The sequence below is a fragment of the Melozone crissalis genome, unplaced genomic scaffold (assembly GCF_028551555.1).
Source record: "Melozone crissalis strain CALT ecotype California unplaced genomic scaffold, PUWL_Pcris_2 ptg000004l_1, whole genome shotgun sequence".
Taxonomy (NCBI): domain Eukaryota; kingdom Metazoa; phylum Chordata; class Aves; order Passeriformes; family Passerellidae; genus Melozone; species Melozone crissalis.
Window position 1 is genome coordinate 39,805,183 of NW_026535782.1, and position 13,140 is coordinate 39,818,322.

At 44.1% G+C, this 13,140-nt stretch overlaps 1 protein-coding gene across 4 annotated transcripts in view; it reads right to left on the reverse strand.

Annotated features, from left to right (window-relative positions):
* The window catches only part of GRIN2B (glutamate ionotropic receptor NMDA type subunit 2B), a 207,382-nt gene that overhangs the window by 168,710 nt on the left and 25,532 nt on the right, over positions 1-13,140 (reverse strand). For all 4 annotated transcript variants that reach the window (XM_054277109.1, XM_054277118.1, XM_054277126.1 and 1 more), the window contains one exon: positions 1,895-2,323. In XM_054277109.1, coding sequence (XP_054133084.1) covers positions 1,895-2,305 — 411 coding nt within the window. In that variant the 5' untranslated portion in view covers positions 2,306-2,323. The remainder of the gene's footprint in view (positions 1-1,894; positions 2,324-13,140) is intronic.

A 13,140-nucleotide genomic window follows, 5' to 3' on the forward strand; every position in this document is an offset into this window, starting at 1 on the left:
CTGAGCTCCCCGTGGGCTGCCTGCCTGCCTGCCAGAATGCTCTTCAGAAGTGAGCCAGTGGGGTACACAGGGCAGTGGCAGGAGATGCTGCCTTCCCAAGGAGAGACTAGGGACAGGTAGAAAGAAAAATCTTTTCAAAGTTCAACAGGCCAAATTTCTCTTAGAGTTACAGCAGCATAAATCTGATCTAATCCTGCCAAAGGCAATGGGGCCGTGCTGGATTTACACTGCGGGAATCTGGAATCAGAATTTGGCCTGCCATGTTCAAAGTCACAAGGACTTTTCCCAGTGCTTAGGAGGTCTTCTGTCAGTAACTCTCACACTTGCTCAAAGATGTAAGATGTCACCCCAAGTGTGAAATGCAGCACTTGAGCACTGCTTCCAACCCTCCTTTGCACAGACATAGATAACCATGCAACACTGCAGGCAGGAGAGCATCAACATGCAGCATTGCTGCCTGCTTGGCCTCCAAAGCAGAAAAGCTTCACTGTGGGCATAATGGGGCAGTGGAACTTCAGCACATGTGCAACTATTCAAGGGGTGAGAGAAAAAAGGCCTGTGATTATTCAGTGACTATTTCAGTTTAAAGGCCAATACGAGAAAATAACACTGCATACTAACCGTGTGTTATTTGGCAACTGAACGGTTGGTCAAAAAGTGAGGAAATAACTTGTTAGCACCTTCAATAGCCTGCACTGGATTGCTTACTTGCAAGGTAAATAAAAGAAAATGTGCCTGGATTTCTCATCTCACTAGATCTCTTTCTGAGGAAAAGCTGCCATAGTGGCCAGGTCAGTTCTCACCCTTCATTCCATTAGGCCTGATTCTGCCTAGTTAAATGTCTCAGAGTCACTTAAAAGCAATTGTAAAAGAAAAAGACTGTCAGCTTGTGTCCCTATTTACTTCGTTGGGATGCATAAAGAATGGTTGTGAGGTCTTCTCAATAAAAGCCTTGGCCTTGACTGGCTTAAAGCCTGCAGGAAAAGGGACAGCCAGCTTTTCACATGTTCCCACTGGCCAAGAGTAGCCCCAAGGCCGCTGTTAGCCACACTCTCTGGCCAAATGCACATTCAGGTCTGAATTGCTGCATGTCCTGTTTGTGAAAGGTGGAAGATTTGTATCAGGTCCACCTGCAGCCCATGGAGGCTTTACAAAGAGTTATTAGCTGGCCAAAGATGCTACTCCCTCTCTGCATCTTGCCCTGTTCAAAAGCAGTAGTAGGATGGCTTGTTTGTGTAGTAATTCTTTAGAGAGTGGCTAGGGCCTGGGAAAACAATGAAATGTCTGTGACATGAAGGAATAAAGTAGTGCAGTCGAAAAAAAGAAAGATGTAGCTGGACTGGTTCAGACTGGTTAGTCACTTCAGCTAACACCTATTTAACTTCAGGAGCTAATGAACACTTTATGGAGAGGATAGCTTTATTAAAGATTCAATTATATTCCAATTAAGATGTAAGAGCTGTATTAAGCATCCCTGAAAATACCACAATGTCCTCCAGCTACATGCAGGGAAAAACCCAGGCTATGATACCTGGCTCTTCTAAAGTAAAACACAAGCAAAAATAAGACCTTTAAAAAAATTACAATTGTCAGGGGCTTTTTACCCTTCTTAAGGAAGAAGAAAAGGGCTGATTCTTTTGTGGGTCTCTTCTACCTGCTTCTTTCCCTCCTCAGTTTTTCTCTGTTGCAGATAATTCCTCATGATTAATAGGCTCTTCTCAGTAGTGCTACACACAGTTAGCTCTTTTAATCTGTCTTTGAATCTGAAGCTGTCTAATCCCCCAAGCCTTTGGCCCCACGAGACACCACCTGAGGATCACAGAATAAGATATTTCTCTTTGTTTTAAGTTTGGATGCACAGGTCTGCAACAGAAGGAAGCTCATTTAAATTTACCTTATCTGCCATGATCATAGAGGAGCCTCCATGGATGCCCAGGATGGGAGTGAGGGTCTGGGCAGAGATGAAGTCCAGGATCTGGGCAATGGCTTCCTGGTCTGTGTCATCGGCGAATACCACCCCTTGGATCTTGCGGTCAGACATGAGGTCACAGATGCGGGTGATGATGCTCTTGGGATCTGTCTCATTCATGGCCACCAGCTCCACCCGAGGCACCACTGAGAGGTGGTGGAAGTCATCTTTCTCGTGGGCATCTTTGATGGCCACTTCGTCTGAGGTCCCCACCAGGATGACTGCAATGCCAATGCTCGGGTGGCTTTTCTGGGCATGGGCCCCGCTCCCTGTTGTTGCGAGGACTGCCAGCACCAGCCAAAACCTTGGAGAGTAGCACTCCACCCTGGGCCTCATCTTCGGCTCTTACACTCCCTGAGTGAGGAAGAAAAAAGGGGGAAAGTAGAACAAAGTGATTAATTGACAAGTCAGTCATGCACTCAGCCTTCAAGGTAGATCCATTGACCTTGCTCAGCCCCTAGCTCTCCTCCCAAGAATCCTTCTGGTCTGATGCCGAGGCCTTTGGCTACATTCAGGGCTCTGTTAAAGTTGGGGGGTCAGACCAGTCCCTACTTCAGAGTCTGGCATCACTTAAGAGAACAGCTGTCAGCAGAAGATGGGATCATGTAATCTCTCAGGTCCTGTGTCACTTTGAGACCCTAGTCAAAAGTGATAGAGGATTGTCCTTTGACAGCTGATCAACTGTCTTTGTGAAATTAATTGTTTATGTCAAGCCCATGTCAGAGTGCTCACCCTCAACACAAAGGAATGACTGGTGCTTGCAATCAGTTTGGACTTGTGCCGGAGGTACAGGCAGGGAGATTGAGGAGACCAGGCAGATAGGGAGTCCCTTTTCCTTTCTCAGCACAGTCCTTCCAGAATAAAGTGAGGACAAATGGGCTAGGTCATTGGATGCATATGTATGTGTGTATCCATTGCATACACCATCAGGACTCACACAGCTTCAGTGTGTAATACAGTCAGCCATATGCTTTTCACCAATACAGGATTCTTTAAAAAAAATAAGAAAGAAAAACAGGAATACAGAATTTCCCAGCTGTCATGGCCAAAACTGGATCAGGATCCTCCAAGTCCATATGACAGCTGTGTTCTGTTGCACAGAAGTAGAAATGCCAACAGAGCTTACAATGGTTCACCCTCAGCTACTACAGCCAGGCATACTATGTTAATCTTCTCTCTGAGCATGTCCACTTTATTTTGTAATCACAACAGTGGAAATGAAAAAAAAAAAAACCTGATGAGGTGATCTCTCTAGCCCCTGCCTGAGTGGGACAGTTCCCTGCGGGACTGTTCCTCGCTCTTTCTTTATTCGGTCCCACTTTAATAATAGTTCACATTTCCACAGCACTTTTCATCCTCAAGGCACTCTACAAACACTAATGAACTAATTCTTACACTGCACCCATGCAGTGTAAATATCAGAGACAACAGAACAGTGCCCCCCCATCTGCCCACCACATCTGTTGGAGGTAGCACTGCTTGGTGCGCCCACCCAGGGCCACATTGATGTCCCAAGGAGATTTCAGGCATTTCAAACTAAAGAAGATTTTCCCTCAACACAACAGGTTCTGCGTAGCTACTCATGCCCAGAATTCTGTTCTTCAGCAGCCAGGCACACTTGAAATAAATACCCCAGCCCTGCACCTCTTTGTGCTCCACCTCTGGTCTTGGGTGTCCAAGAATGGGACCCTTCCATACTGTTCATTGCTACACATGCCTCTATCAAATTAACAGAAAGCTACAGCAGCAGGGACAAAAGCTGGCAAAACTTTGTGGGAGCAGGAAGTCCAAAAACAACCCTCGCTGACACTAGCCACCCCCAGGGAAAAGGCCCAGGAGGCCCCATCTTGCCATGCCCAGGAGAACACACAGGCTCAACACCTGCTCCCTCATTGTCATGCTAAGCAGAGAGGACGTATCCTGCATTGAGATTACCAGATAAATAAGCAGATAATAAAACAGATCATAAATATGCACCAGAGAAACCAAATCCACTTAAGAAGCTGAAAGGGACTGCGGGTGTGAAGCACCAATCGATTCTAAGCTCTCCAAAGGATTCACTTTCTGAGAGATGCTCACAAGGAGAACCAAGAGACTTTGAGAGTTTGGCAAAATGAACAGTTAACTTCATTCCAGTATGACTGTTATCCTCCAATTACGAGTCACTAAATTAGATTCCTTCACAGTGAAATGCAGTCCCCATTTCTGCAATGCTTTATTAACTTTAATGCACTCTATACACTCTCTGTCTCTCACTCTCTTGCTCACTCACTTAAATGCTATATTTGTTCTCTTAAAATATGTTTCCTGCAGTCCCCCTGCATCACCTCATACAGTGTATTATGGTTGGTTACGCAATGGCTAGTTGTGATGCCCAGGGAGGAGAGTGTAGGTTTTCCCAGCCCCTTTCCCACCAGGAATAATTTATAGGGCTTTCCAACCCAGGGCTCAGATAGCATTCAAGAAGGAGCTATACAGGCAGTCATGGCAGCTGTCAGTACGTGCTTTTCCAAGTGGGAAAAATGGCAGCCAAGAAACCTATCCCCTACTCTTCACCTGCATTAAAGCAAATAAATCTCTAGCATCTACCTCCAAGCAGGAGAAGAGAGCCCAGATCCTGAAGAGCCACAGAGGTGCCAATCTGTTGGGTGTCTGTGCCCCACCCAGGCAGATTTTTCCATTCAGTATAAGATGGGGTTATCTGCGCAGTGCCAGATGCTCAGGCTTTGGCCAGATGTGCAGGGAGCAGCCAGGACTAGGAAGAAGCTCATTCAAAGAGGATGTTGTTTGTGGCTTGGTAGCCAACCTGCCATCTCCAATTTGGGTCCTCAGCCATAAGCCCTCTCTGTATCAGGCAGAGCCATGCTTAGGTAGTCTGTGTTGTACCAGCCAAGACATCTCTCTCTCCATCTCTCACTCACACATAACACCTCTGTCAGGCTCATGATGTCTTTCAGGTGCTCCATGGGCAGTCTGTGTGACAGACAGCAGTGTTCTCCTAAGGGAATAGCAGGTACCAGGTCCAGGCTGGGCTGCCTCATAGGATGGGAGCCAGGGATGTGATAAGGCAGGAGAACATCAATAAATCACACCCAGCCCAGGGCTGAGTGTGGTTTTCACCATTCAGCTCCCACAAAGCAGCATAGTGGTGAGCTGCTCAAAGACTAAATCAGGGATGCTCATGGTGTTACAATCCCTTCCCTCCTTGGAGCTGACTTGTGTTCACATCAGTAGCCACTCTCCACACAGCTGCTCACATGCATGTGCTGGCTGTTAGAGAAAGGGACAGAAAGGACATCCCAACACCAACCTCACCTCGTGTTCCTCCTCTGGTCTGGCTCACTGCAGGCCCCTTTTCAATGTGTGCTGGTACAGACAAGGCAGGCATCAACCACCACAGACTTATTATCAGATTAAGGGGACCCCAGAACTACTGTGAAAATGTGTTTCTGCATACAGAGCAACAAGCTTTGTCCATGACTTCCGCAGTGTTCAAGTGCAAAAATTCACGGTACTCAATTAAGAAAGCACTGGAGACAGCATACAGACCTCCTTCTAAGTGTGTTCCTGTTTCCAGTGAAAGGGGAATGGAGAAATTCACACACAAAGAAATCATAAGCACCTGACAAGGCTACAGCTGTAAAACAGGGCATTTACTCTTTTGTTGTTTCAAGAAATTTTAATAATTTTACAGTCAAGAATTATTATAAAAACATGCAAATATATTCTATTACCAAGTATTTTACATGAACAGATTTTCCTTTAGAGGTGGCATGGGGCAACACAGTGTTTGAAGTATTTTCTGTGATTATGGCACTCTGAAACAATTTAGTAAATCCCAAACTCCAGACTGGTACGTAAAATCCTCTACACATTACTGCACACTATTATATTGTCTCTGACTCCCTAGAAAATAATATATGGTAGGGCCATTAGATAAAGTGGTTTTACAGACATATCTATATTTAGGTATAAACATGCCAGTAAAATCATTATACCTCTATAATCTTATTTTACTTACCAATAAAATATATCCACCACTGTAGAGGAATGCAGCGTGTACTTACTGCAGAGCAATGTTACACAATCACTTTCAAAATGGGAAGTGAAAGCTAACTTCTCCCATTGAAAATGCAAGAGGAATGTAGGTAGTCAGACAGTAATTATTCCAATTGGAATTTAGCCAGGACCAAAGGTTAGATTGCTTAAAAATATCATGAGAACCTTACTTGACACTGCACTTTTATGTGGATCAGACCTAAGATAAGTATTAATAGAAAATTATTAGGCTGCACAGGCAAAATACAGCTCAGCATTAAGAGATAGTTCTGGATGATATTTCAAAATACAGAAAGTATACAAATAGGTCACTGTGCATTCAACCAGGCTAACTGTAAACAGCCTACTACTCCAGAAGTGTAGAGCAAAGCCAGGCCATATCCAGGTCAGGTAAAGAAACTGAGGCAGAACAAGGGCTGGTCACAGGTTTTTGGGGGTAGTTCTGTTGTGTGCTGACACTGGTACCTCCTCCTGCTGCAATCATGCCTTCTGGGTAGCCTTGCACAATACCCTCTAGGAAGGGTGCTTGCAGGCTCCCCAGACCCAATTTCCAAGCTCAAGACAGCAAGAGAAAAGGAAGTCATCTAATACTGCAGTTCCAGACAAAAAGCTGTCTTGAAGGCAGCTTTCCTAATTAATAGGAAGACAATGCTTGGGACAGGAGGCTGAAAAATGCCCCTGGCCACCATCAAAGGGAACTTCACATGGATACTGGCTCCATATGGGAGAATGAAAAGCCTACCTCCAGCCTCTCCCTCCTGTGCTTCATTGGAGGGCCACAAGGAAGTTCCCATCCCAGTGGTTTTTGGGCTCTGCTCACTGAGAGCTCTGATGATCTAAGCACTGCTTAGATTTCAAGCCACAAAATCTGGATTCCACAGCTAATTTTGTGTCTGTACCAGCTGCAATGATAATTCCCAACCCTTCTCTTATGAGTAGCCAAATTCCAGGCCTCACCACTATCACCACCTTCAGTCCCATTACTACCTGAAGAGAGATGTCCTGCCAGACCCAGTGGAATACATCAGCATTACCCTTTGGCATTTGTTCACCTTTGACAGCAACTTAATTCACACTGCCTTCATTTCTCTGACAGTTTGAGCAGTATCAGACAATGAACCCAAAAGAAATCCTTATGTTTCAGGATCAGGTTGGAGGTAGGAAGAAATCCATTTCACCTCTGAAATACTTTAAAAACCTCAAAGGTGCATTGGGCCTAGCATCCAACACACCACCAGAGAACAAGTGCACTAAAAGAAGCTGTAGGGAAGTCAACATTGCACTAGATGGCTACTGGGCTCTCCCACAAGGATATGTCCAGATCAAAGAACAACACTATTTCTGTATTTACCAATGACAGAAGACTGGTGACATTTTGATCTTTTTGTCTACTACCTGCCTTATGGGCAAACTGAAGGAGCTAAGAAGACCCATTTAAAAAAAAAAAAAAAAAAAAAAAAAAAAAAAAAAAAAGAGGCTAAAAGCTATAAATCACATCACAATCTACACCTAAGTTTCTCCATCTCTCTGATTTTTGATGACCCAGTTTCAGCTTAGGACATCCTCTCAATCTCATGGCTACTCTGCAATGTAGACATGCTGCATATTGTGTACCTCTAAAGAGGCATTCCTCTTCTTCTAGCACTGCTGTAACTGTGATCCTACCACACCTTCAGCCCAGGCTATTTGTACATTGACAACTCTTGTGCTGCTCTTTCCTGCATAACTGCTTACCACATAGGTGACATAAGTGCCCATAAATCTTCTGGCTCACAGCCTCATTGTTCCAGGAATTTTGTCAACAGACACAAAGAAGAGGAGGATGGATCTGGGGCACGATAAATGTGTCTTGAAAGCACCTGCACACTTCAGGTGCTGATAGACAGAATGAATGATGCTGCAGGAAAATCTCCATACATTCAGAGCAGAAAGATGGCAGAGACTAGGGACAATGGAAGTGCCATACACAGTGGTGAATGCAACAATCCAGCACCTTGACCAAAAAGGTTTATTATAGTGACCCTGAGTAAACAGCCCTTCAAGGGCATTTCAGTAGTTTCAGATGAAAACTGATATGGTTTAGTTTATTTTAACTAGCTTTGGACATCACTTATATTCTCATTCTGAGCTATAAATGCTTCTACAACAGTGGCAGAAACATTCCTCCAAGGTCTTTTGGACAGGTCTTCTTTCTATTCTTCACAATCACTCCCTCTCCAATATGTACCTTTGTCCACGCCTGTAACATCCCACAGATCCATTCCTATCTAACATACAAAATGTTTCAAATTTTCCCTTATTTCTCCCAAGTCAGCCTTGTTCTTTTGGGGGATGCATCACATACTCCCAGCCAAAGCCTTCAAAGCTTTTGGAGCTCCCTCATTACCTCACTGTTAGATCCCTTTCCATAGACACTGGGTGAAAAATAGCACATATGTTTACTTCTAGTCTCTATTTTCTTCAGAGCTGTTCTTTCTTTACTAAACCAGGTACAAACTCCTGCCTGACTTGGGCAGTGTCAGATACATCAGAGGCTAGTTTGCCTCTGTCTATCCAACAGGTATATGCAAGAATAAGGTGAAAAAGTACTTCCCCTTCTCTACCCCATGCAAAGGAGGAGAGCAATTCTCTCCCTGCACTTAAGGCAGTACAAAAAATGCTTTGATCATCAATTAGACCCATATCATTCCCAATAGATGAAGAACTATGTCTTATTATTTTAAGCTTGCCCAAGGGTAAGTTCCCAGTGTCCTTCCCACTTCCTCCCACCCACATATTTTACATATCACAGCTGATAGCTTATACAGCCACAGCCAGCAACCTTCTGTTGAGACCAATACCAAATGATTCATAGAAATCAAAAATTAAAATCCTCAGCTTAATAGTCTTGCCCTTCCCCCAGTCACTTCAGGATTACTGTCTACAGCACCTGCTTTAGCACACTACCTGCTCTGAAACAACTCAAACAATAAGATTACCACTGCTAGGAGATGGCTCATATTTTGAAACATATCCCTAAACTCAGCCTAAATTTTCCCTTTGCTCAGCTATCCTGTAACTTTAATAATATCGCCTTCATTCAGCCTAAACCATTTCTCCCTCTCAACTCACCGTTTCCACCATGAAAATGCTTGTAGGTGGTTATCTGATCACCCCTTGAGACTTTTCTCTGCTGCAGGAAAAGTTCAGCTGTGTTTATTGCTCCTCATAATTCGAGTCCCCTTGGATCCTCATCAGGATGAGTGAGGGAGAATGAAGGAAATGGCTGGGCAGGGAGCAAAGGAGCGGGTCTGACCTGCTTACCCAGACTGGCACACACGTGCAGAGCTGCAGGACTCAGTGTCACACACACAAAAGCCATTAAGAGAGACAGCAGGTCAGTCTGGCATTGCCCAGTGCCAGCTTCTAAATGCCAGAGCAGAGAGGCTTGGCACAGGCACCCCTCTCTGCAAGCCTGGCTTGCGGAGCCAGGCTAGAGCCACTCTTCTCCTGCCAGGATCTCACCCTTCCCCCAGCATCCTGCTTAGAGAAGTTTAGAGGGTTGAGACAGGTCCTCCCTGCCAGAGACTGAAATATCCTCACCACCTGGAGGGTTCAGTTGCCACAGCTGTCACTCCATGCATGTGTATGCTCCGCTTGAAACAAGGGATTTCAAAGCTGACGAGGCATACACCATTTCCCACTTGCAACTGTTGTCTGCCCCACCTCAGAACCGAATCTCAGCTCAGAGCGAGACCATCCAAATCAAGGGACGCAGGATTTCAGCATGGTTGAAATTCAGCAGCTTTGCCTCCTGAAGGGCAAGACTCAGTTTAAACAGGCAGCAGAATGCTGCACAGAGCAACGCCAGGTTTGCCTCTCAAATAGAACTGAAGCCCTCTGAAAATCCATTGGACAATCCCTTCCTTCCATTCTTAATTCTCCACTTCCAGTTTTCATTTCCAAGCAGGAATCGACAGCACATTAATAACATGAGGATATAAAAGACCGCAATTTCCAAAAGCTAGAGACTTAAATACCTCCAATCCATTAATAACCATGAGAAACGCACATTTAACTTCACTTGGATGGTTTGGAAAAGCACATCCTTGGCATTTCTCATTATGTGATGTATTAATTTGAGGTTTTCCATTCAACTTTAATCAACTCTGCATTTTGTGCATTGACAGATTGATACAATAAATTTCAAAATTTAAAAAACAAGGAGAATTTTAATTTCCAATGGTGGAAATTAATGGGAAGTTTAATTTTTTTCCAGGCTCTCTCATGCACCTCACTCAGTACCTGCTCATTCCCTGCATCATTTCCTTAAAGGGAAAACACAAAGCAAGTAAACAGAGTCTGCACTGGCTCTCAAAGGCAGCTGCCAAATTCCACACCAGTGCCAAGATCCCCATTGATTACTCAAAGTCTCACATCAAGAGACAGTGTTAAATTATTTGAACGCCACACATAAACCATGTAAAAGCTAATTCAGAATCTTTTTTTTTTAAACATACCATAAGCAGGAAAGAAAATATTTTCTTTTTTAGGCCAAAATTGAGTGATTCCTTCTTCTGCAAGTCTGAGAATTCTAGAAAGGGCATCTGAGTCAGAGGGAGACAGCCTCAAACTACACTTGCACTTTGGACATAGTCATCCTGTTTGCTGCCTATCTTCTCACATATAATGTATGACACGGGATACAGTTTTAAAACATAAAGCTGCCCACCCCTTAAAAAAGATCCTCATGGGTACACATTTCAGTTTTGGAACCCATGCAGCAGGGACAAGGTAGGAAAAAATATGCACTGCCTCTGCTCATGATGGCATTGCTACAGCAAAACTGAAACAGCCCTAAAGCAGAGTGCCAGGGTTCACCAGGCCTGATCAGACTCCTATGAAGGTGTTACAGACAGCAGAAATGGCAGAAAAGGTCACTTGATGCCTGAAGCACCAAGATGTGATGAGGACAAAAGAGCTGCTAAGTGGAGGTAGTGGGGTGGAGAGAGAGATGCATCCTGTGAGCTGGTCCAGGACAAAGCTGCAGTGCTGCAGACATGGATGGGCCACATTTCACAAGCCACCAACATCCCTCATGGCCTCTTGTTCTCCACTGCTATGTAGCATTTTGGAAAGTGAGGTTGAGTCACCAAGGGACCCTGTGACAGTGCCAGCCTTGTCTATGAAATAAGATGGGGAATTAATCTGGAAGTGAAAGGGACCGAGACAATGATTTAGCATGTGGAAAGAGGCATGACGAGGTCACTGAAGCCAAGAAGAGTCAAAGGCAAGTTCTGGTCAGGCCATTAGAAATTATAGAGGAGAACCCAGAAAACTTTGGTTTGAGTCTCCTTCCTTGTAATTGCCTGTCTGTTGATCCCTCCCTTCTCCTCACTCTGATCCTTGTAAAGGACTTTTATGTTCCTGTTATCATTACTTATTGAAAAATAAAACTATGTCTACCCAGGAGAAATAATAAAGCAAGACAAATGTACGACGCCTAAAAGGGTGCAACTGAAGGTATTTGGAGCAGAACACTCCCTATCCAGAAGCATCCCAAAAAGCATCCCTTTAGAAAAGCTTGTTCCTTACGATAAACACTAAAGCCAGGATAACTGGAGAATTGATAACTGCAAATCAGAAAAATTTGTGATAGTCTCATCTTTCTTCTCCTTTCCCTCTTTCTTCTTCCAACCCAACTCTCTTCCCTTTCCCTAACTTTCTGAGTTCAATGACCAGTAAGGGACCAGCCATCAAGCAGCTGGATACAATATGCTTTCACAGTACATTAGTGCTGTGCACCAGACCATGCTGTGCCTGCAATTGTATGACAGGTCAGGGCCAATTCATCTTTCTGAGACCTTCAATCAGCAGTGTCCAGAAAGATCTCCCCATCGGAGGGACCCGGCCCAGCAGCCACTGACCTCTCCCTCTGCTCAGCACTCCATCACATTTACAGCAATGCAATGAAGGAAAGATACACAGGCAAAGCCATGTCAGGACCACACCTCATCACTGGCTGCTGATGCTTCAGGAACAGGGATGGGAACACCCAATCCAGGGCAAACAGACCAGATTTGACCCAGCTGAATGCCATTTCCATGCCTTTTTTTTTTCTCTTTCTGTTTTTTGTTTTCTCCAGCCTCTCAAATTCATTGATGCTGGCTACTGCAGGCACCTTTCCCAGTAGCTCATTCCACTGTTGATTCCTCCTCATGCCAGTGAATGCATGCAAACAGGTACCAGCCCATGTCAGCTCCCAGCCCAGCTCCACCACTGACTTCATCATGGCACAGTTCAGCTCCTTTGGACCACATCTGATTTACACAAAAGTCACTATAGTTTATGTTTGCAGCAGGAAGAAGAAGCATTAGCAGCAAGGGTAAGAGATAGCATAACCACAACACGACAATTGTCACAATACTGAATACCAGTAAATAAAAAACAATACTATGGACAAAGTGTAGCCCTGCCTCATTGATGCTTTAAGATCAGTATAGTTTTAAAATAGTGTAAGAGGGCTTAGTAAAAAAAAAAAAAAAATCCAGTATTTCAGTATTCCTCATCAATTTCCTTCAATCTACAATGTATATCCTCCTCTACCACTCTTCTCCATCCATCATTTTTCTCCAATCCGTTTTTTGTTCTTCATGGCTCCATTTCTCACTTTAAGCACTGTTATATTTTTGGTCCATCCTTTTTACCTCTTAGCTCACTTGTATTCACACCATTCATTGTCTGGGTTTAAATCTTAAAAGCATGGAGGGAACAAACCACATGTGAAGTCTTGTTCTAATCCTTCATATCATCATCTAAAACCAATAAGCATTTTTTGAAAGTGCAAATGCCATTTTTTTTTTCATCCTTTGCCTTATTCTCCTCATCAGAAAGATGGAGATGCATCTTCTCTGCTTCATAGAGTTGGAATGTTTAATTATTTATGGTATTTAAAGTACTTTTGACTCTCAAGCAATAGAAGCTACAGGAGCTGAGATTATTATTATTGCTTTCCACTGCACTTACCCGAAGGCAGCAATGTCTTCTTGTGAGATCATACCCAACATTACTCACAGGATCCCAAGAGAGTGTATTAAAACCTGTATGTCCAAGATCTTGAGGACAATAAATCC